The 22,853-nt window shown below is 40.5% G+C and overlaps 1 protein-coding gene across 1 annotated transcript; it reads left to right on the plus strand.

The window, feature by feature from the left end:
* The first annotated feature begins 81 nt into the window (after nucleotides 1-81).
* Nucleotides 82-20,119, plus strand: TDRD12 (tudor domain containing 12). Its single transcript, XM_054269510.1, has 30 exons — nucleotides 82-127; nucleotides 984-1,142; nucleotides 1,429-1,565; nucleotides 2,672-2,791; nucleotides 3,395-3,450; nucleotides 4,217-4,302; nucleotides 5,201-5,402; nucleotides 5,581-5,657; nucleotides 5,936-5,994; nucleotides 6,693-6,753; nucleotides 7,410-7,514; nucleotides 7,898-8,080; nucleotides 8,505-8,658; nucleotides 9,602-9,729; nucleotides 10,262-10,450; nucleotides 11,173-11,301; nucleotides 12,123-12,240; nucleotides 12,982-13,115; nucleotides 13,206-13,426; nucleotides 13,616-13,715; nucleotides 14,875-15,062; nucleotides 15,378-15,585; nucleotides 16,109-16,201; nucleotides 17,007-17,176; nucleotides 17,846-17,955; nucleotides 18,969-19,023; nucleotides 19,197-19,310; nucleotides 19,391-19,544; nucleotides 19,638-19,704; nucleotides 20,034-20,119. Exons 1-30 carry the CDS (start codon nucleotides 107-109, stop codon nucleotides 20,117-20,119), a joined length of 3,684 nt encoding a protein of 1,227 aa, XP_054125485.1. The 5' UTR covers nucleotides 82-106.
* Nucleotides 20,120-22,853: the final 2,734 nt, after the last annotated feature.

The raw sequence follows: 22,853 nt of genomic DNA on the forward strand, positions 1-22,853 counted from the left end.
TTTAGGTGTGTGATCTTCAAATAGGCTTTGAAAAAAATGGGGATCAGAATGGTTCATCAAATGTTTTTCTTTTACAGTAGTGATAAGGGAGACACAGGAGGTAAACATGGAAGTCGCAGTATTAAAGGTATGCTGTTCGTTATTTTTAATCTAAAGGATTGATGTCTGTTTCCATGTGATTTTCTTGAGGTCACATTTACAAAAAAGATGTCGCCTGTGTATTTCCATTCACCAGCATTTCTTTGCACTTGTGGAGTCATATTTGGGTTTGTTTTAGGTTTTATTTTATTGTTTTTGTTGTAAAATGTGTGAGTTGGAGTGTGAATTAATACGGGCAGGCAGCCAGAAAAACCACAAAACCACAGCTGAAATAAAGAGAGTAAATTTATTTAATTGGAGGATCTGGGGCACACCCAGGTGGACACTGGCGGCTCGGCCCATCCCAGCAGGATTCATCAGGAACCCTGTGAGCTGCCCTGTGCTTTTTATGATCTCTGAGCTTTGATCTTTCTCCCAACATGTAGCTCAGCATGTCCATGAGAGTGCCTCCAAGCCTCTCCAAACACCTGTATTACCTCTGCACAAATTCTGCTGCTCAAAAGAGACAATCAACAGCAGTAAGCATAATAGATGGGATTTCCTGCTCTGATATTCTCCAGGCCTGAGGACTTCATGTGCAAGTAAAAACCTTTGTCTTTGCACTTTTTCCACTGTTTGGTTTAACCAACTTTTTAGATAATACTGCTCCCTTGTAGACCCCCCCCCCATGGTGTTTGTTGCAGTGCTCGAGAAAGTTGGAAGCTGAGAAGCCATTTCATGAACTAATGCTGTGAAGGTGAAAGATGTTTCACGTATTAACATTCTGTATCTCAATGTCAGTCACCATAATTTTGAAGACGCCCTGTGAAAATCAAGTTTTATTTTTACATCTGCTCAGATACTCTTAAAAGTCAGTATTATGTATTCTCTGCTCCTTGGCCCAGGCTGAGGATCCAAGTTGCTTTTGGATTGCTGTGAAAGAACCTGTGCCTGGTGTAGTTGGTGAAACTGTGTATGAAAACCTGAATGCTGAAATGGAACAGTTTTATACCTGTTACAAAGATACAGATGAAGTAAAACAAGAGGAGATAAAAAAAGGCCAGGTAAGATCATTGCTCTACATAGAAATAATCTCTTATTTGAACCTGTTTGGTGGTGAAGAATCAAGTATATGTTAGTTTGGGTTTTTTTTAATTCTACACACAAAAACAGATAATAGCATCTCTGTGAGTTGTGTTTTCTCATCTGTAAGCCTTCTAACTGTGAGCTATAAGGTTTGCATTTTGCTAAGAAAATGGAAGGCTGTGTGATAAATACTGTTTCCTTGCCTTTGAGTGTGACTGGGGCCATGTGAAAGAAGCTGCTGTCTTGTTCTTTGTCTCTGCTCAGGTTTATGTGGTTTTCAGTGAGGAGCTGAAGTGCTGGTGCAGGGCTCTGGTGCAGTCAGTGTGGTGCCAGGCAGATGGTTACCAGCTCAGCTGTTTCCTCGTGGATTATGCCAAGTACTGCTATGTTCCATCAAAGAGGTATGTGTTTTTGTTATTGCCATGTATTTGTTAATATATCACATGTAATACGTTTGTTAGTAGATACAGCTGCTGTTAATATTTTTTTAGTTAATTGAGGTGTAGGTTGCGTCCACAAGAACCTGCTCACCAAATGATACACTAAGTGCAAACCAGTCCTTGTTTTGTGATAAAGATGCTTTCCGTTTTAGGTTTTGCTTTTTTGAAGATTTAGAATAGAAGTGTCAGTCTGTTGTGATTGAGATGTGTGATTGCTAGTTAAAACTTACCTTTATATTCTGTTCTTCTTTAGTAATTTGGTATATACAAAAAAAAATATTGTGGCCAATGAAGTTTAGGCATAAAAACCATCTACAGAAGCAGGGTTTCACTTACTGCAACAGCTTTTGAGGTCTAAACAGAAATATGTGGGGGTTTTCCCACTGCAGTTGAACAGCTTGTTTACTAAGAGCTGACAGTTTGTGTTGCCATGGTGTCAAAAAAGGTGAGTTTTTCACAGGTTCTGAGCTCTTGATGAAATGAGTGTAAAACCTTGTGTTTTTAACATCTTGAAAAATATATTCTTGTGTTTCAGAGCAAGCTAGTCCAGCTCTTAAAGTTTGTCTATTAAAATATGCAACTTGGAGCACAAGAAACTTCACCAAATTGGTTTTGGTAGTATTCCACAAAATTAGATCTTAAAGTATTTTAAAATAAATAATGTTTTAAGTTGACTGTTGATTTGTTGAAAAACAACTGTTGCTTTGTTGGAAAACAACTTGATAGTGGGTTAAGTACCATGAAGATATCTTGATAATGGGTAAAATACCATGAAGATACTTAGACGATGAGTAGCAAGAAGACTTGCTGCAGTGGCAAAGGATCAGATCAGAAAGATTCCAGGTAACTAGAATATGTATTAATAATGAATAGAACAGCAATCCCATTGACCTGTTGGTCCTGATGGCACCTCTTAGAGTAAGTAGTTTCAAAGAGGGAGCCAGTGGGATCCAAACTCTTGGAAGAACTGTAAATTCAGGGTAACAGGAGGTGGTTTGTGAGACCAGTGACTTCTGGAGAACAAATTCTGCCCTGTAAAATGAGATAATTTCCACTTTGTTTTGCAGCATTCGAGTTTTACCAGGAGCATTTGCAAAGATCCCACACAGAGCAAAGAAGTGCCGGCTGCACTGCACGAAGCCACTGACACTGCATATTGACTACTGTGAAAACACTGCCAAAATAGGGTAAGGAGAGCTAGGAAATACCTTCTGTTTGTGCATTTCTGAAGTGGGAGGGTTCAGTGTAGAAGTTTTTAGGAGGGATTATATTTCAAGGGGAAACCTGCAGTATTCTCACAGTAAGCGTAGAACACAGAACTGTACCAGCTACTAAGAGGAAAATCAACTCTCTTCCAGCTGAGAGGACAAAGCTCTCCAGGGAACTGCTGGAGTCACTAACCCTGGAGGGATTTAAAAGGTGTATAGATGTGGCACTAAGGGACATTGTTGAGTGGTGGCCTTGGTAGTGTTGAGTTAGTGGTTGGATCCTGGGGTTTTTTTCCAACCTAAATGAATCTGTGATTTCTTCATATCTTATATTTAGTGCAAGCTATGATACTTTGAAAAAACATCTTTTAATTTTGATCAATTCATAGTACTGGTGAACTGGAACAATATTACCAAACTAAAGTGATGTGTTGAGTAATCAGATTCTGCTGATTTGTGTAGCTGTGCACTTCGTAAGAATTTCCATGATTTAGAGCTTTGTGCTTGTATAGAATTTTTTTTTTTTAATTACTGTTTTCATGTTTGATAATCTGGAAAAACTGGTTGTGTTTATTTTCCTAGACCAGCCAAAAGATGGGATACTGCTGCCATTCAGCATTTCCGAAAGCTTCTTGAAGGTAAATAACACTTCAGTTTTGGGAAAAATCAGTTGTTAGAGAAATGTAGTACTTGTGTACAAGTTGATTATAGTTGAGTATGCTTGATTATATTTATAAATGCTGTAAGTTAAAAAAAATGAGAAAGGAGCTGCCTAAGTATGATGTGACTAAGGCACAAGTACTTGGAGCTGTATTTTGGGAACTCTGGGCTTCCATGCTGCATAAATTTTGGTAGTTAAATTGTGTTTAGGCTAGATTAGGCTGACTGAGGGAGCATTCATGTCACATTTGTTTTGAACATTGGACCCATTCTGTGTATTCAGCATGAGACTGAATGTGCATCACAGCTGTCCTGCATGTACAGAGGTGCTTCAGGACTTGGATTAACTGTGTTTGCCCAAATGAAGTGTAACAAAGCTGTACAGATGTGCAAATACAATTTCTTTCACGAAAAGGAAATGTCTCACTTGAAAAGCACGTGCTGGTGCCCCAGACTGTCAGAGTCTAAGAGCAAACCAAGACTTTCAGTGTAGAACTAAGAATGGTTTGTCTCCAGAGATCATTAATCTGATCATTAATCAGACCTCCTCCAAAGACTAACGATGAGTTCCTTTTTGGAGCTTTTAAGTTTTTATTGCTAAATTCCTCATTTCACTTAGGTGCAATAACAAGTGTTACACCTTTTTAATTGTGATGCCTGATTTTGTCTGTCTCAGTGCAGGTAAAGAATGCTGACAGTGTGATGGGGTCTAATCTTTTTTCTTGTGTTCATTACTGCATTTAGAGGCTACCGAGGTTAAAGCCACAATACAGACAGTAGAAGATAAAGTGTTAGAGGTGTTCCTTTTTGTGTCTATAAAAGATGAAAAGGTAAGATACTTTCGTATTTCCAACTCTATTAGTGTACTTTGCTATTAGTTTAAGATTGGAAAGCATGGCTTTCAAGTTTTTTTCAGATACAGTAGAAGCTAAATCATTAACTTATTGGAGGTTTTTATTACATGATGTTCATTGTAAGCCTCTGGAGAAATTCCAAGAGGCAGAACTTGTATTTTTCTCTGCATTAACCTTTTTTTTTTTTCATCATTGACAAGCAAATGAAGTCCAGCCAGTATTTAAGTGGATAACTGTGTGCGTTATTTGGTGTACGTCGTGTGGTATCATGTTTGAAGATGTTTCAGTAAGGCAGCTGCATCATACTGTAAAAATAAATAAAATTTCACACTCTTGCATACAGATGAGTCCTCCAGGAGCTGGAAAAAATACCAAGTCTAGTTCCACTTGCCAAAATGTGTAACTTGTGTCAAATCTCTGCTGTAGCTACTGCCAGACTTACACAGCTGTATAGTAGATAGAAGTTGTTTTAGGCCTAATACTGCCTCTTTTTTTGCCAGATTTTGATGTGTGCTGAATCTAAAAGAAATAGAGGCTTCACTGGATCAGAAGGTTCTTTCAAGGCTCATAGAAAGAGTTAATTCAGTACAGAATTTTGGCCAGAAACCTGGAACTCAGTAATTAACACCTGTTGAAAGAATATACATGAAGATAGGACTTTGCTTTTTTTAGAACTAGTATTTGACAGAAAGCATTCGTTGGTATTTCTTATGTCTGGGGTTCTGTTTAGTTGGATTTTGTTTGGGGTTTTTATCATAATTAAAAGTACTGCTTTTGTTTAAATCTTCACATAAATTTTAAACAAATATGTGTTGGTGTAGCTTACTGCTTGTTGACACTGAATAAAAAAGATCTTGTTTGGGTTTTTTTATAGATCTGTGTTAATGATGATCTGGTTGCAAAGCACTTTGCTCATTACAAGGAAGATGAAGGGACTGCAGGGAGTTCCTCAGATGTTTCTGATGATGAAGTGTCCTTAAATGCTGAGGGTGTTCCAGTGGAGTTTGTTGGTCCTACGTTTCTTGCCAGGCCAAAACTGCCCTTTGGGGAGGAGGTGTCACCACATCTTGGGCCAGGTGGGACCCACAGCTGGGGGGACAGTCCTGCATGCAGCACTTGGTGTGTTTAGTTGGATGTGGGGAATGGGAATGTCCTGTCTTGGATCACAGTGACCGGAGCACATGGTGTCCATCTCTGGCTTTTTGTGTGTTCAGATAATCAGAAATGGCTATCTCCATTTTATTTACCTTTTAGGTTTTGCTGGTTGTAATTCTGTTCCTAAAAAGCCATCCCAAAGGTCCCACACAGATCTAAATGACAATACAGTGCCTGTAAGTATTACATTTTGTAATGAATTGTGAAATGCAAGCTAACATAAACATACATAGGCCAGATTAGGAGTGCTGTAGTCACCCAGCTTGTTATTTTTAGACAGTTTCCTGAAGCTTGTTTCATCAAAATTGTTGCCTTAGTCAAAGCAACTTTGAATTTGGAAAAGAATACTGCAAAATATTTGGAGAATCCCACATGAGAAAAACACGTTCAACTTTGTGTTCTAAATATTACTTTTGAACAGTATCATAGTGCTTAAAATGTGTTTCATTTCTAGGTGGTCAGCACGGTGCCAGATTTGCCTTCCAAGGAAGATAAAGCAGTTCAGACAGAGAGGTGTGGTGCAGTTTGTTCAATATTCAGAATGATTCTGTCATCAGACAGTTGGGAGCTGTAGTGTGTTTGCAGTTACTGTTCTTGGGCCTCTAAAGGGCAGAGGGGAAGGGAAGCTCCATACACGTGCTTTTGGGGAAGGAGTTAGCCTGGAAAAATACCAGTTATTTCTAAACAGCAGCTTGACAACAGGCATGTGGTGGGGAGGTATTTTTCTACACACTAAGTGTGTTAATTTGCTTTATTTTATTTTTGGTGTGATTTATAAAGTTTTTGGATTTAATGAAATATGAGTGGGTCAGTTTGTGCAGTGCTTTCACTGTGCTGCAGGTCAGTTGATGCATATGAAGTAAACCTCAGGAGTGTTTCTTCTGTCAGTTTCTAGCTGATGCAAAGATGAGTTGTTCTATGTTTTGGAACTTTAAGAAGTCTTTTTTTTTTCTACAGTCCAGTTTATTTTTCTTCTAATGTCAGGGAACTTAATTTTGAAAAATATTCTGAAAGATTATTTTCACTAAATTTTGCTTTCCCAGGGGTGTGTTTTGATTTCTGCTGTTGTATTGAGGATTTTTCTCATTGGCATAGATATGTCAGAAATACTTGAAGTGAATTGCTTCATGACACTTGGGAAGTACTGGTGGTATTTATAAATGATGTTTTTCTTTTGAATTTATGTTGTTTTTAATATCTCTGTTTCTCAGGATTCCACAGTTCCTAAATTCCAGTTCCTTTCAGACACACACAGCTGAAGATGACCAACAGGTATTTCAAACATTACTTTTATTTAATTTGTCTTGTGCTGCAAACATTCTGGCTTTGGTAGCATTGGGTCTTTGTGGAAGGAGATCAGGGGCTGACTGCTCCTGCATTGGCCTCTGCAGGCCAGAGCTGAGCCAGCCGAGTTGGGGGTGCCTCCCTGCATTTAAGAAAGTGTAAAACACAGGGAAGGGAACAAAAAAATGTGAGAAACAGTCAATGCCAGGGTCAGAGGAGTAGAGGGAGCTCCATGCAGGTGTTTCTGAGGGGATTTCAGTCTGTGGAGGACCTGCATTGGAGCAGAGAGGAGAGAAGGAGCAATGGAGAGAAGCTGCCATCTGCACTGTGACTGCTGTCCCTGCCTCGTGCTGCTCCTTGTGGGACCGAGTGCCAGCTGTACCCAGAGTGTCCACTGCATCTCCTGAGGGGTTTAAGACACTTAAGACCATGTTTCTTCCTTCAAGAATAATAATTAACAGTTTTTATCTCACCCTTGGTCTGTGTAACCTATCAGTATGTACAAAGCATGTTTAAATTTAATTTAGAATTTGATTCATTTACATCAAAATTCCTTTTTTTTTAAATACAGTGAATGCTTCTGAGTTTTGTAAACTCCTTTTGTTAAGTATTGCCATTATCATCTATTTGTCTCATGGTTTTAGAGTTTACAAGATGTTGGGAAAGAAAAAAACTTTGTGTTCCTAAGCAAGAAAATTGAACCATCATCAGTTTTGGAAGCAGCACCACTTTCTGATGGTCTGAAAAAGGTAGAGGTGATGATACTACATTGATTATCTTTTTAAGACAAGTTTCATACCTCAAATTACCATAGTAAATATTACAGTAATACCTTAGTTTGATTGAGTAATGTACAAGGTTCATATGGTTGAATAAATGAAGATTTGGAGAAATGCTGTAACAATTTTACACATTTTTTCTGATATATTAGTCACTGCTTCAAGTGGATTTAAATTTTAAAACAGTAATGTTACAGCTGAGCCCAGTAGATGGTTTTTCATATTATCTATTAAGGACATTTATTATGTAATGGTCAAAAGCTTTTAAATCACTTGTTGTTACACTTTGTCTTGTTCTGTTGTTGTTTAAGTACACTGATTTAGGGGAAAATTCTTGATTTCTGTTTCTGTAGGAACTTGCTTGGAACAAGTTTTCAGGCCCTTCCTTCACCCAGTCCTACTGTTGGCCACCAGTGGCTGGGGGCTGTGATGTCGTTGCCATCTCCCATGAGGGAAATGATCCCTTGTTATATATTCCACCAGTTCTTACACTGCTGCAGGAAAGTCACTACCAAGCCTTGCCAAACATGAGTGGGGTATGTATATGTTGGACCAGAGAACCTGTTACTAGTCTGAATGTTTGGAATGTATACATTAATGTCATCTCAGTGTATCTTCATGATGCCTGCCAGTTTCTGTGAGGCCTTGGGTGGGCTCTGTGAATGGGGCAAGTCTCAAACTTACTTTTAAAGCAATCCCCACCAAGTGGTTCATGCCCTGGCACTTAAATACACAATGGAGCTTTGTTTCTGCATGAGTAATATATACTTATTAAACTAAAATTGGTATTAGCTGTTTCAAATACTACAATGCATTTTCTAGCTTCTGTTAGATCATAGCATTACTGAGGTTGTAAGGGACCTCTGAAAATGGCCCACTACAACCCTAGGAAGACAAGATTCTTAAGGTTCTGTACTTCTGTCTGACAAATGTTGTCAATTTTTGTACCTGTGTATGTAGCCACTAGCGCTGATTTTATGTCCTGGATGGAAGAAGGCACAGCTTGTTTTTGACCTGCTGAAAACATACAGGAAGGGCTGCAGACACCTTCATCCCATGCTGATAACCCTTGGGCAGAACAAGGAAGCAGCCAGCCAAATGGAAATCCGAGGCTGTAAGAACACTTTGTCATCATCTTTGTTATGCCTGAAGGCAGTGTGGGCTGCCTTAATTGCAGGAGCATGTGAAAGAACAATTTCTCCTTCTCAGGTTCTTGATTTACTTGTTTAAATGGTGGTTTGCAATTTGCTGTTACACAAAGTACTGAGCATTTATTGTATCTAACTCGGTGGCATGCTCAGGGTGCTCCACAGAGAAGCAGCATAGAAATAATGAAAAAGCTGTTGGGAGACTTGCCCTGCCTGGATATATGTACTGAAAACATTTAGGTGTGTTCTGGTTTGGTACCTTTGTTTGATACCTTCATTTTCAAAAGTGGCTTTGGTTGTGCCAGGGGATTAAGAGCTATGGACAGAACTATAAAGAATTGTGTAAAACTCCATTTCAGCAGTTGGTATTTTTTCATCCATCATTCAAGCTTGAGTGTGGCAGGTGAATTCAGGCCTTTAAGCAGCAGAGCTGTTGGTGTAATTGCACCAGTGAAGATTTGTGTGGTTTTATTTCTATGTGTAGATAGATACACATGCACACACATCTGTGTAAGTTCCTAAGCTGCAATGTGTGCTTTATTCTGCTCTTGAAACTGAACTTTCCTGAAATTGCTCTTGCATATATTTATAAATATTTCCTTTCTGGCTGTTTGGTTCTGAAGTTATTACCTCTACTTCCAGTACCTTACTGGAAAATGAGATGCCATCCTGCTTTGTAAACTTGCTAACCTTCAGACATTTCACTGGATTTCAAAATATTAGAGCCTCACCCACTCATGTCTTGGAAAACTTGCAGGAGTAGAAAAACAGACTCCCCAGTTTTGAGATGATGAATGATGAATCTGAAATACAAATGCGATAATTTTTAAATAAAGCTGACATGTCCATTGTTGTCACAGTAATACTCTTCAAAGTAGTAAGTTAATAGTAACAGTCTTTACCTTGTAGGTGAAGTAGTAGTGACTACACCATACAACCTCCTGAGACTGCTGGAACATAACCCTGGCCTCTTGTGTAGGCTTTGCCATCTTGTTCTTGATGAGATCGAGGTGCTGTTCTCTGACACTTCTGAACAGGTAAATAAATGGCTTACACAGCCACTTGGCAAAATGCTGTTCCAGTTGTGCATGAGTCTGGAACAGTGGCACACACTGAGGAAAAAAACCCTGGAAGTGGGTTTATTGTGAACCCCTTTTTTTATTTTACTTTTTATTTTTGTATTTACAAATTACTGTGTTGGCAGGTTGGGCTTGTCTTGTAGTTATCACCTAGTTTTTGCTGAATGTCTCTGCCCTCTCCAGTCTTTGTGGAGGCTTTTTATACTGCAAATTTCAACACATCATCTTCTTGAGATTTCCATCTTCTCTGGACAGAATCCTGCATGCACATGGATATGCTGTTTTGTTGCTTTCTTTTGCTTCAGAAGTCATGCAGAGAATAGGATAAAAGTGTACATACCAAACTGTTCTTTTGAGGGATGAGACTTGCAGTTTGCTGTGGTAATGGCTTTGTGACTGGGAAAAACAATGTTCTCAAACTCTGTTTTTTTCTGGTTTTGCTGGAATATTATGAGAGGAGAGGAAAAAAAAAAATCTCTTTCCTTCCTAGGTGTTTACCATACTGGATTGTTACAAGAGGGCCACTGCTCGGCCACGGGGGAATCTACCACATCAGATCATTGCTGTGGGAACTCAGTGGAATAAACATATCACACCCTTGATAAAGGAGTTCATGAATGATCCTCACATTGTGATAACTGTTATTGAAGAGGCTGCCATCTTTGGAAATGTGCAACAGGTAAAACTTAGGAAACTGTGTCACTGCTTGGATATGTGGCTGGTGCTGGTTTATTGGAAGCAGGGGGTGCTGCAGTGCTGCCTCCCAGTGTGAGCTGAAGTTAGAAATCATGTGCAGGTGAGTCACTGAACAAGCTGCAGGTCTCTTACTTGCTTTTATAGGACTGAAATGAAGACAGTCCCTTGACTATTTTGTGGTTAGTGCAAATGAGTCTAAATTTGAGGTGTATTTGCAAACAGTAGAATTCTTGACCAGAATGTGTTTGCAGTTGTTAGCTGAGGCTGGCAGAACTACAAGGTAAGGAGTGCCAAGGCAGATCAAGTAAAGCATTTGGTTTGCTGCTTTCACCCAATACCAAACTCTTGACCTCACATTTCTAGAAGGCCTATTACATATTCTTAGGTATCTTTTAATTTAGTTTCCAGTCAATGTGGTATAGCCCTGAGGAGTAACACAAAATGGTTTAAGTTTGATTTGAATTACAGCATGTCTCAGCATGGCATCATTTGTGGATTTTGAATGTTGGGAAATCTCCAAAAGTAGATACCCATGGCATGTAAGAAACTGAAAACCCCCAAGTTTTAGTGAAAAGCCTTAATGATTGAGCAGAACTGAAAGTGTCAATGTGTGCATGCATCGAGGTTAGGATTAGGAAGAATTACATGGTAAAATATGTATGGGTTATATGAAGTAGCAGCTCTCTGTTTTGTATTTGCTTTTAGGTGGTGCAGCCCTGCATAAGCAGCAACAGAACTGCTGAGTTACTCAAAATCTTGGATTTTACCCAGAAGAATCTTCAGAAAGTGCTGGTCTTCACTGACTCAGTAACTGAAGTAGAGATGATTTATAAGGTAAGAAAGCATTTAAACTTAGATAAGCAGGGTTTTTTTTTAAGTTGATAACAAAATATCTTGGCTTCTGAGAATAAAGGTGGGATGTGAATTTGGAAGTTAATCATGCCTGCTAAAAGTAACCCCAGACTGACTGTCAACAAATAGCTGACATAGATCATGTGATACTTAAAGGATTCATTTCTGATGTAAATAGTGGTGCATCTGGAATGTTTATTCTTTGGTGATTGTTAATGGAAGCAAATCTGGTTTGGGATTGTAACTTTCTAACACATTTCCCTTGAATATTTGAGGGTTCAAGCGTTTCAAAACCAACCCTGCCACCACTTCAAAAAAAGTGCTTGTTGATGTTAAAGGAGGATTGAATCTCTTCATAGTAATTCTTGTTGGACAAGAACTCTTTGCAGACCAACTTCAGATCTTTTACGTGGCCTATGAAAATATTTCAAGAGTTCACGTGATGAAGAATGTTTGTTCTGAGAGACTGAAACATGAATCTGCATGTTGTTAGATCATGGAATCAGAGAGAACACATTAATGAGGGGAAAAGCTTGACATTTTTGTTTTCTTAAATGTCTGTCTAATGTATTAAAACATGAGAACATGAGCTTGTATTTTTCTTTTTATACAGGAAATTAATGAACCTTATCTCCATTAATATGTTCTTCTTTCATATAAGCAACCTAAATTTCATTAGTTCTTTCATTGTATCTCTACAGTAAGATGTGCTAAATTCTGGTAAGAGATGCTGCCTCTTAGACTTGATAGGAGCAAGTACTACAGCATTGCAGGAATGTGTAACTTTTTACTTTGCCATGCAGGCACTGAAGAGCAACTCAATAGTTTCCTTGAAAAAGCATAAAGAGAGCAAGTGTAATGCTGAGTGTGTCTTGGAGAGGTGGAGAAAAATGCACAGTTCTGGCACTCCTGCTGTGTTAGGTGAGGATTCTCTGTCTGGTTGGGATTGTATCTTAATGCAGAGCTGAGATCTGCACCAAGTGCTTACACTGGGTTATCTCACACTTCCACAGGGGCAGATCCCTATGAATTCGTTTACTTCTTAATGCTACAGGCTCTTATTTTTTTGCGTTTTTTTTTTCTTTTCTCCTGTTCCTGTTTTCCCTGCTTAGTTTAAAGAACTATGAATGTATTTGAAGATTTTCCATCATTTTACAATTTCCTCTGCTGCAGAGGAGATACAAAGTCTGAAATAATTTCCAAACTACAAAGATTTATTGTAATGATTTTCTTTAACTTCCATTATGGTTATTCTTCAAATTTTTTGCACTAACAAAGACCTTGATCCATTTTCAAACTCAGTTTGTTCTTTATGTTATATAAAAACAAGAAAGTGGACTTAGCTCTGCACAGATCTGTGTGAACTCCTGCTGTATTTCAGCTGTCTGCTGTCTTACTCCTGTGAATTACTGAGTGGTGCTCAATTCTCTGTATTCTGTGGTGCTGACAGGAAATGGAGAGTCCTGTGAGCTTGGCATGAAATGCTGTGTCTGCTATATGCTGATGAGATTTATTGACTGGGGAAATAAAAAGCCTTATAGAAATGTATTGGGATAAAATCCATCTTCCAGTTGAGAGATGGATATCATCTGTGGTGTGTGTGACGTGATGCTTCCCATGTTTGAGTTACTACAGTTACATATCTGTGAAACTTGTGCTTAGTTTTAACAGATGACTGCCTGCCCTCCCTGGGAATCACAGATGCAACTTGGGTGATCCATTGCAGTTTCCCATCTCCAGCAGTCTTCGGGCAGCGCCTGCAAAGCATGAGTGACAACTTCTGCCCTGGCATAAAGGTCTGGGTGAACCTTGACTGGGTAGTGCCACACTGGGTTGTTACTGATGGATACATAAACGTTTCCTCAAATATTATTCTTTATTTCTAGGATTCTGCTGTAGATCAGGAAGACACGAAGGCCAAGTCAATCATTCTGCTGACAGAGGACAGTTCCTGTCATGCACCTGAGATTTTCTACTACTTAAAGCATGCAGAAGCTGAAATTCCAGAAGAACTCTATGATTTGACTGCCAGGGTGCAGGAATCTGAGGAAGAGGAGAAATTTTCAAGACCCCTGTGTGCTTCTCTGAAAACCTTTGGGATTTGCAGGTAAGAGAGTGTCAGTGTTTTGTTTGATTGCTGCTGATTCCTTGATTAATTTTCCTGTTGGATGCTTCTATCTTAAAGGGGTTTTGCTCCTGATTTTTTTCTGTTGCCTGTTGCAAGTCACTTAACAGGAGTTTACAACTGAAAGCAAAGAACTTTTTCCTAAACTTGTTGTGGTTTTTTTAAATGTAGGAACAGAACAGAGTGTCCAGATCGTCATCAAATTAATTTATCAGTAGACATGGCCCAGAATATTGCAGCTGAAATGATAGAAACACCTGAACGTGTGACAGTAAGTTACAGTTTTCCTTGGGCTTGGGTACCAAGAGAAATAGGTCTTAAACAGCTACTTAGCATGTTACTTACTGTTTTTTATTCCATTAACCCTACTGCAGTAGGATTAATGTACTCTCCCTTGCATAAATCAGTGTGTCAGATGTTCTTTGTGTTGTGTTTTGTAGGCAATTCTGAGTTTACCTCAGGTTTTTTTCCTGTTTGGAAGATTGACATTTTTTGGGAAGAGGATTTGTGTTCTGTGTATTCATTCCTTTTATAATTTGAGACTGTATATCAAGATTAACAAAGATGGAAGCTTATAGAAACTTGCACTTCTTGTAGAGGCAACACAGAGTAATCTGTGGGAGTGAGGAGAAGTTGAAGTGGAAGGATTTTTTTCTTAGTGGACATGTTTGTGCAAACTGGCTGAAAACTGAGCATTTTTTGGTCTTGGGGTTAGAGAATGTATCTTCATTTATAGTATGCCCAAGAAATGGGGAGCTCCTGTCTTGTAGGTAGAACATTTGAGTTATTTCCTTCAGAAATATCAGTGCTTTGGAAGATTTTTGCTGTAGGGTGCTGTTTTAGTTAGACTTCTTTTTCAGCAGTTCCACATCCATGAAACCTTCATGGCTACAGGGTTGACTTTGCTACAGTGATTCTTCATGTCCCAGTAAGAGTTTGTGTCTCCAGCTCAATTTGAGATTTGGGCTTTAGCTGAGGTGCTCTCAAAGCAGCATTTTACACATTGGTGTGCACAGCTGTGTGTTTGTAGGCTTTTATTTAAGTCCTTTTGGTGCAAAAAAAGCAGTCAGTTCTCCCTGTAAGGCTGGGGAGTGTTCAGAGCAGAGCTGGAGTGGTGCAGAACATGTGAGTGGTTAATAGCCTGGCAGACAATTGTGAGAACTCACTGGTGTTCACTGAGGTGGAATATCATCACCTGACACAACAGCTCCTGTTCCATACATTGCTGTCCTGCTGACTGAACTGTGGCCAGCTAGGATTGAGAATAATAACAACTCAGTGTTTTCTGAACTACGTGTGTACAACATCTGTCACCTTTTGGGGCTGGAAAGAGGTATGTGATCTGTATATAAAGACTTAAATCACTTAAATTTCATTGCTTTGAGAAATCACCCACCCCTCCTTTCTGCGGATGTGTTTGATCCTTTCAGATTCTGCCTCTCTTCATTGTACATGCAACAAAGTACTTTGGTCAAATAGTCAGGAAAGAAAAGGACCAGTATACAGCTCTTGCTAAAGAAATGAATGATTACTTCAAGGTACCAGGACACAGGATTTCTGTGACTGCTGTGGAGAAGTCAGTGTTGTATGGGTTACGTGAGGGAGCCGTTTGCCACAGGTAAAATTTTGTTGGCTTTTTACTTGATTCATGTGCATGTATTTATGCAAAGATTTTAAAAAAATTTGACTGTTGGGTAAAGAAAAAGTCCTCAAAAGCAGCAAAAAAACCACTGCTATGCCAATAATGCTTTTAAAAAGCTCTTGCCTACTCTGAGCTCATGAATGGCAAACAAGATGGTTCCCCACACATGCACTTGGTTACAGAGTGGGCTTGGAGGAATATCAGTTTTAAAATGAGAGCAGTATTAAAAAATGTCGTGCACACCTGGTTACATGAATAATAATTCTCTGTTTCTTTTCCTGCTGTATGAAGGGTTCAGGTGGTAGAGACTCCAGCAAAAGATGAAGAAAATGCCTGTAAGGTCACAATTAAATACATAGATGAAGGCAGGACAAGTCAAGTGAATAGTGATCAGCTGCTTCACTTGCCTGTCAAGTTTCAGCATCTGCCACCTCAGGCTGTGGAAATTATAGTTTGTAGGGTAAAACCCATAGATAATGAAGTTGAATGGAATCCAAAGGTAATAAGCTGGTTTTGCATGCTATCTCCTTTACATTCTTTACCTTCTCTTTCTGTTTTCTATGGGAAAACAGTTACAAACTGTAAGCTTGGGTACCAAACTGCATTGCTTACTAGTATTGACACTACCTGCAATTGGGGCAGGTTCTAAGAAGGCAAATTTTCTTTTTTTATTTTTCTATGAAATAATACGGGGGACTTAATGGGATTTTTTTTTCTTCTGATTTAAATGTCTTTTTTTTAGACTAGGTTCTCACTGCTTTGGATTCTGGGGGAGGAACACGGGATGTGTAGCTTCTCTGAATTGATCTGTGTTTGAGTGATCTTTCATTATCCTTGAAGGCTTGTACTGTTCTAACTTAGAGTTAAGTTAAAGTGTGCCACTGGTTTACTCAAAACTGTATTTGTTCAATACCCTTTTCATTGTTAAGCTCAGAAGATGTTGTTCCATTGTAGTTAAAGTGACTGTAAAGCTGTGTTGGTATCCATACATCTCAAGTGCTGTGATAAGTTGTTTTTCCTAGGTGACTGATCACATCAATCACAAAATTAAAGGAAAAGTTCATCATGCAAAAGTGGTGCAAACCTTGGGAAGGACAGTTTGGGTTGACCCAATGGTAGGTACAGAATAGCAGCACTGGGAAGTCGTAGTATATCTGCACATGGTCCAGGACTGTTCCACAAAGGTAGTAAAAAAAGTGTATTTGGGAGGTGCTGGTGTTCAGTAGTTTGTCTTGTGAAATCAGTTCCGCAGAAGTAGACTTAATTTATTTTGTTTACAAATTCTTAATTCTACTCTTACAGCCCTTACACTACTTTGTAGTTGGTTTTAATCTACATTTTTCTGCAAATAAAAAAAGGTCAAAACTTTGCTCCTTCATTTCCTTGATCATAACAGGAAAAATGGCTGCTCTTGTTCTTGGAGTTTTCTTGTTTTCAGTTTCACATCCATTAGCATCAGCAGACTCCTTGATTTTGTGGAGTGAGTCAAGTGAAAATTGGATTGGAAAGAGAAAATTATCTGGAAGTCATTCTTTTCAGTTCCCGTATGGTGTAGCTCAACCTTTCAGCAGTTTCTAGGCTTTGGGGTTTTTATTGTGTCCCCCACCCCCTCAGCTGTTCTCAGGATGCATGGGACTCAGTTCTGTACTGCCTGAGGTCTGTTATGGCTGTCCCATGGTCAGGGCTGGCACTGTTTACCTAAGTGCCATCCTGGTTCTGTTAGGGCACACAGCCAGTTACTGCAGCCATTATCATCTATTGAACATGGGGAGGTTCCTGTCTGAAAATCAGGAAAACCAAATTGCCTGTAGGCGTAAGTCAGTAGGGCTACGTTTGAAGTCTGACTAAAAGAGCAGCTGTGAGTTGGAGGGGGACCATTGAGGAGCTGTGCTTTCCCTTTATTTTGTCGTGTAATTCAAGGTTGGGGTTACCCATATTCCCACGATGAGGATGTGGATCAATGAGTACAACATTCGGTCTGAGATTCTGTCAATGGGTTTGGGAACTGACAATCCTGAACATGTAGGAGAAATTCAGAAGCTGTGCACACAGATACCAGTTGTGGATCATGGACAGAGCTTGGAGCCTTTGTAAGTGTTACCAACTTTTTTTTTCAGCTTACATTTTATTAAGAGAAAAACTGTATTTAACTGAACATGAATAATATTACTGGCAGTGATGTTCGTTTAAATGCAGGAACAGTTGTGTTTGCAATGTGTCTACCTCCCATTAACTACTCTTTAGCCCCATAACACCAAGGAAAAGAAAATTCTAATTCTAGGAAATACTAACCTGGAATTTGATGCAGACAGGCAAGTTAGTGACTTTCCTAACTCTGTAACTCTTAACTTACGAACTTCATAGCTAGTACAGAGTCTGAATTCAGATTCCAGTTTATGATGCTCAGTAGCTGGTTTGGGTGCTTACCAGTCAGTCAGTATCTGATATCTCAGGCACAACCTGTTGGTATTTATTCCTTTATCTTGGGAAAGGAGCTTTAGGATCCTCCATGTCATTACCAAGGCATTTAATGCTAGGGACCAGACAGCTTTACTGTGATGCTGTGTGCTGAAATATATGTAATGCAACTCCTTGGATCATTTTTTTACAGACCTGCTGAGCCTGAGACTACTGTTGAAAAATTGGGAACTGCAGTACAGGCCTTGCTAATAAGGTACAGATTAAAGTAGGGGAAGGCAAAGGAAGGTGAAGCTGTCATTTGTGGGTTTTCTTTTAAAACTGCTTTGTCCTGTGTTCAGAAGCACAGAAGAGGACACAACTGATCTAGAGGAGGTGCCCAGACCACAGGATCCACTGACACAGGAAAATTCTGCTGAAAGCTGTAACAGTCCTGTGACTCCTCCAAGGAGTAAGTCTTCAGTTCTTTCCACAAGTTTTCAAATGTGAATTCAAGTTTTCAAATGTGAGTTCAAGTTGATACCAACCTCTTGATACCAACCTAACAGTCACCCTGGCAGCTGCAGACTGCTCTGGGTGCACAGAGCAGCACCATGTGGCTGCTGTTTGCAGCCAGCCAGAGCTGCCTTCAGTGAGCAGTCAGGAGATGCTGAGAGTGACTCTTGCTACTCTGTGTGGCTGTCTGGGGGATGCTCTGTCCTTGAGAGCTTGGAATTCTTTGGCTGTGAATGGAACATGTGAGCAGGACATCTCTGCTGTAAAGGGGACAAGAGCTCTGCTGTCCAAGGCCACAGGATTGAAGGGAATTGAAATCTGTTGAAATAAAGTTGTTCTCAGGGTAATTTTTTCCCAAGACTGAGAATGGCAGAAATGTTGCTCCCCCTCATTTCTTTTTCATCTAATCTCAAGGATGTGTTTACTTTTCTGTCAGTAGAGGTTTAGAAATGCTTAGGCATAGCAGGAGGGGGACAGGATTACCTGCTAGGAGCTGACACATGAGTGGAAGGTAAGGAAGTTCTAGCAGATAAAAAGACTGAAGTGCTTACTGTAGAAGGTTTGTTTCCCCTATTAATAGTCACACTGATGCCATGTTTTGAGCTGTGGTGTTGACACCACCATTAATCATTTCATTCCTGAAACTCCCCACTAATTCCCTGAACTGTTTCAGGTGTCAAATAATGTTTTGAAACTGGAGAAAACCTTTACCTGACCTGGAAAATAGCATGTTTGGTTAGGTGTTTTTAAATCTTGTAACACCAACTAGAGTATTTTTGATAATTAAAATTTTTAGTTGAATTGTTAACTTCATGAAATCATTCAGGATAGGAAGTACACAATATAAAAGACAAAGACAGTAATTTGGTTACTAGCAAGTTATTTTTGTGATAGTATAGGGAAATTCTGGAAGTATCTGGTTTCTGTAGTATAAGGAAGTATAAAAGATGTTTTTTGATGTCTTTTTAGATTATGTAATTCAAACAAAGGAAGCAGAAGACTCTACTGTGCATCAGCAGAAGGGGTAAGAAAATAGTGATTCATTCCCATGTTGTGCTGGTGTCAGGTCTCCATGGCCCAGGCCTCTTGACTGAGTTGTGACTTGGTGGGCAAATTCTGGCTCTGTGTGAGACAGCTTGGCTAAACCTCAGTGCTTTTCTGCTTTGGAAAACACCTATAAAATGAACTTTCTTTCAGCTGTCATCCACTAATCAAGTGGTTTCAAGATGATGTGAGTGTGACACTGAAGGTACAGATACTGAGGGCAACTGAGAGTAGATGTGAGTTCTGTAGAGAAAAGGTGACTTTCAGGTAGGTTTAAGAAACTTTGGTATAATCAGAAAAATGTCTCTGTTTGGATTTAGTGTTTTTAAACTTACTGTATATTGCAGTGCTTATTCAGAAGGGAAACGTTACGTGGCTGACCTGGAGCTGTATCAGTCAGTAATTGCAGAGAAGTCCACATGTGTGGTTAAGGATACAGAGGCTGTGATTTTACTGGTAAAAGAGAAGAAAGGAACATGGTGCAAGTTACTGAAGAACAAGGTGAAGTGAAAATTAATTTGAGAGTTACTGAATGTTCTGAGCATGTTTTCTATGCATCAGAGCAGGTGTTTCAAACTCTGGTTTTGTCAACAGAACGTTCATGTGTCCTTGGATTTTGAATGCTGGCAAGAGTCTGAAGATGAAAGGCCTTTTACAGTTGGTAAGGATTGTATGAATCTGAGTTGATAACCTAAAATGATCAGCATTCTCTCTTTGCATTGCCTTCATCTGAAATACTAATTTTTTCCAGCAGGTTACTCAGATTCTTTAAAAAGAGCTGAGGGGACCTCTGGAGCAAACTAGAGGCAGCAGGGCACTGTTCTGTCAGCACAGACTAAGGGCAGATAGAATTGGTTCTGAGTGTTTTGGTCCAGTTTGTAGTCAAAAGCATTTGGGGCTTGCTGGGTTGGATTGAATAGTACCATATATTTGTTCTGGAGCTCCTTTTTTCCTGGTTTATAGATGTTACACCTTGTTAATCACTTGCAGGTTCTGGAAAACTGAACTACCCTCCTGCAGGATCTGAGGAGTGGTTTGAGTCCTCAGAAGACAGCGATACAGAAAGTGATGAGTAACTCAGAGAGAAATTCCTTTCCCCTCTGACAAGAATTGTGTTATTGTGAATTAAACAGTTGATGTAATTGTTGATAGTTGATGTAATTGTGGCTTGTTCATGTAATTGTTAATTAAAAATGTTAGTTGCAGTCAGGTTCTAAAGGCACTGTGCTTAATTACAACCTTCACCTGAGAAGAGGTACTGGCAAAGCAGTACCTGGAGTAAAAACACTTAAGAGCTGATGTAATCTATTTCTGGTCTTGCTCTGCATTCTGATGACAACAGAAATTACCTACTTGAAAAAACCAGAAGGCAGATGTTTGCCTTCTCTCAGTTCTGTTCTTCTTTGACTTGTTTAATACCTAACTACAATGTAAGGTGTTTGGAGTTTTTTTGGGGATTTTTTTTTGGGGGCTGGTAGATCAGTCTCTAGTGGGTTATTTAAGAGGTGTAAGTTACCTCTAGTTTTTGTTCAAAAAAACAAGGCCTCTTCTTTGAAGTAGAAGCAAAAAGTGGGTTTAGCCATACATATACATGCATGCAAAGGGCACCCTGATGTCAGTGGGAGGGAGTGAGAGGGTGGAGAAGCAGGTGAGGAAAGGGGTGTCATGCAGAGTCTGTCAAAAAAGGAAGTTGTAGCCCCAAAATGCCTGACAGTTCATAGGAGGGAGAGGTGAAAAAAACTAAGGTTTCTCATTTTTATTATAAATCGATTTTAAAATAGCCTTTTATTCGTTATTATATATGTGGGTTTTAAATAGTCAACACTTCCTAGATCGATCGGGTTTGAAAGTACAAATACAACTTTTGTACATATACATTAACAAAAACTCTGCTTGAAATTGCAAGAAGATCCTTCTGTGGTAATTAAAGAACCTTGGCAGCGGTTTTGCGGAGTTAACAGCCTAAGCGTCGGGCGCCTCAAAGCGGGTGCTGCCGCCCTGTGGTTTTGTCCGGTACCGCAGCGGCGCCCGCCGCGTTGCTGCTGCCGGGCCGGGCGGGGTTCCGGGCCCTGGAGCTCGGCCCGGTTCGGGGGTGCCGGGCCTGGAGCACCGCCGGACTGGGGGGTGCCGGCTCTGGACCACGGCCGCTTCGGGGGTGCTGGTCCTGGGGCGGAGCTCGACACGGCCTTCGCGGCTCCGGGCACCACGCAGTCCTCGGGCGGGGACCTCAGTCACGCTTGGGGCTGGTACTGGCCGCGTCCGCGTGTCGCCGGCGCTCCCTGAGCCTCCCCTGCCGCGTGTCCGGAGCCGCCCCAGCCTGAGCCGCCCCAGCCCTGTCGCGACAGCGGCATGTCGCCACTCGCACAGAGCTGCTGACCCTCAAGCTTACCAAGCACGGGGAATTTATTTGCCTGCATGGGCCCATGGCACACTTCCGTGTCATGGGTAGCACACACCTTTCCTAGTGTTTGTAAATACTTGGATGGGTATTATGGGTGTTAACGTCTTTGAAATGGGTCTTAATGTCTCCAGTGACTTTGGGCAGCAGGTTTGTTATCGGGCCCTGGATCCTGAGGTAGATAAGGGGATCTCAACAAGCCTGAACTTCTGAACTTTGGGGTAGAACAGTAGGTTCAAGGGGGAATATGGGGTAGGCAGTTGGGAAGGCTGTACCTTGCTAGTACCTCGGCCAACAGGGAAAGGAAGAGAGCAGCAGAGCAACATGCTGCCAGGAGTTTGGGATAAAGGAAGGCACTGTCCTCCGAAACCCAGACAGAGGAAACGTCTTCCTTTATTTGAAAAAAGTTGAAGAAAAAAGTCAGTTTCCTTTTTGGATGTAAACTTCTGGTGTTTGTGGATTTTCCTGACATCACCAAGCCCCAACATTTTCAAGGTTCCTAGTTGCCTGCTTGGTACATGCCGGTCCCCCCTCTAAGAGCTCTCTCATCCCGCACAGCTGTCCCTGTGCTCCCCACTAAGCCGTGCCCAACATCGCCACGGTCCCTGCCAGCACACGCCTCCTGTCCTGACAGCCCACTGGAGCCCAGGCTGGCCCTTGAAACACCAGCACTGTGCCCGGAGTGGGGAACTGCCTCAGGGTGGGCATTTACCAGAGGCAGAATCCTTAGAGCACTTTGCTCTATGGTGCAAGAGATAAGCCACGACAGGGACCAGGCAGAGGATAAAGGAGGAGGCTGTCTGTCTTGAGGTTTCACAGGGATGGATTTACTCCAGGTGAAGAGAGCAGGGCTGTTACTGTCGTATTTTCTGAAAAATCCCTTCGCCAGCATTTGTTCTCCTGGGAAGCTGAGAAGCCTCAGAGAAAAATGAAAACATTATCTCATTTTGCTGCTCCTGTGTTATGCTGCTTTGGAATGTGGTCTGGAGATTGTTTACCAACAGGTGCATGTTTGGTTTTGTGTGAATTGTTTTTACTTTATGACCAATCATCATCAGCTGTGTCGGACTCTGAGGAGTCAGTCACAAGTTTTACATTATCATTCTTTGTAGCCTTCTGTCTGTATTGTTTCTCTATTCTTTAGTATAGCTTAGTATAGCATTCTTTAATATAATATAGTATCATAAAATAATGAGTTAGCCTTCTAAGAACATGGAGTCAGATTCCTCAATTCCTCCCTCCGTCCTGGGGACCCAGCAAACACCACGCAGGATGAAAGAGCATTGAGCACTATTGTGCAAGGGCTTTTGTACAGTTTTTTAAAGGGGGTGGATACAAACAGCAAATGAATAGGGATTCCTCAGGGGAGCAGTGAGGGGATTACATCAAGTGTCTGGGGCCACTTGGGGTAG

The sequence above is a fragment of the Melozone crissalis genome, unplaced genomic scaffold (assembly GCF_028551555.1).
Source record: "Melozone crissalis strain CALT ecotype California unplaced genomic scaffold, PUWL_Pcris_2 ptg000007l_1, whole genome shotgun sequence".
Classification (NCBI taxonomy): Eukaryota; Metazoa; Chordata; class Aves; order Passeriformes; family Passerellidae; genus Melozone; species Melozone crissalis.

Coding starts and splice junctions, on each gene's coding strand:
- TDRD12 (XM_054269510.1), top strand. CDS start 107: ATGGAAGTCGCAGTATTAAAG. Junction 5,403..5,580: donor GTCACCACATCTTGGGCCAG/GTGGGACCCACA, acceptor TTTACCTTTTAG/GTTTTGCTGGTTGTAATTCT. Junction 9,730..10,261: donor TCTCTGACACTTCTGAACAG/GTAAATAAATGG, acceptor TTTCCTTCCTAG/GTGTTTACCATACTGGATTG.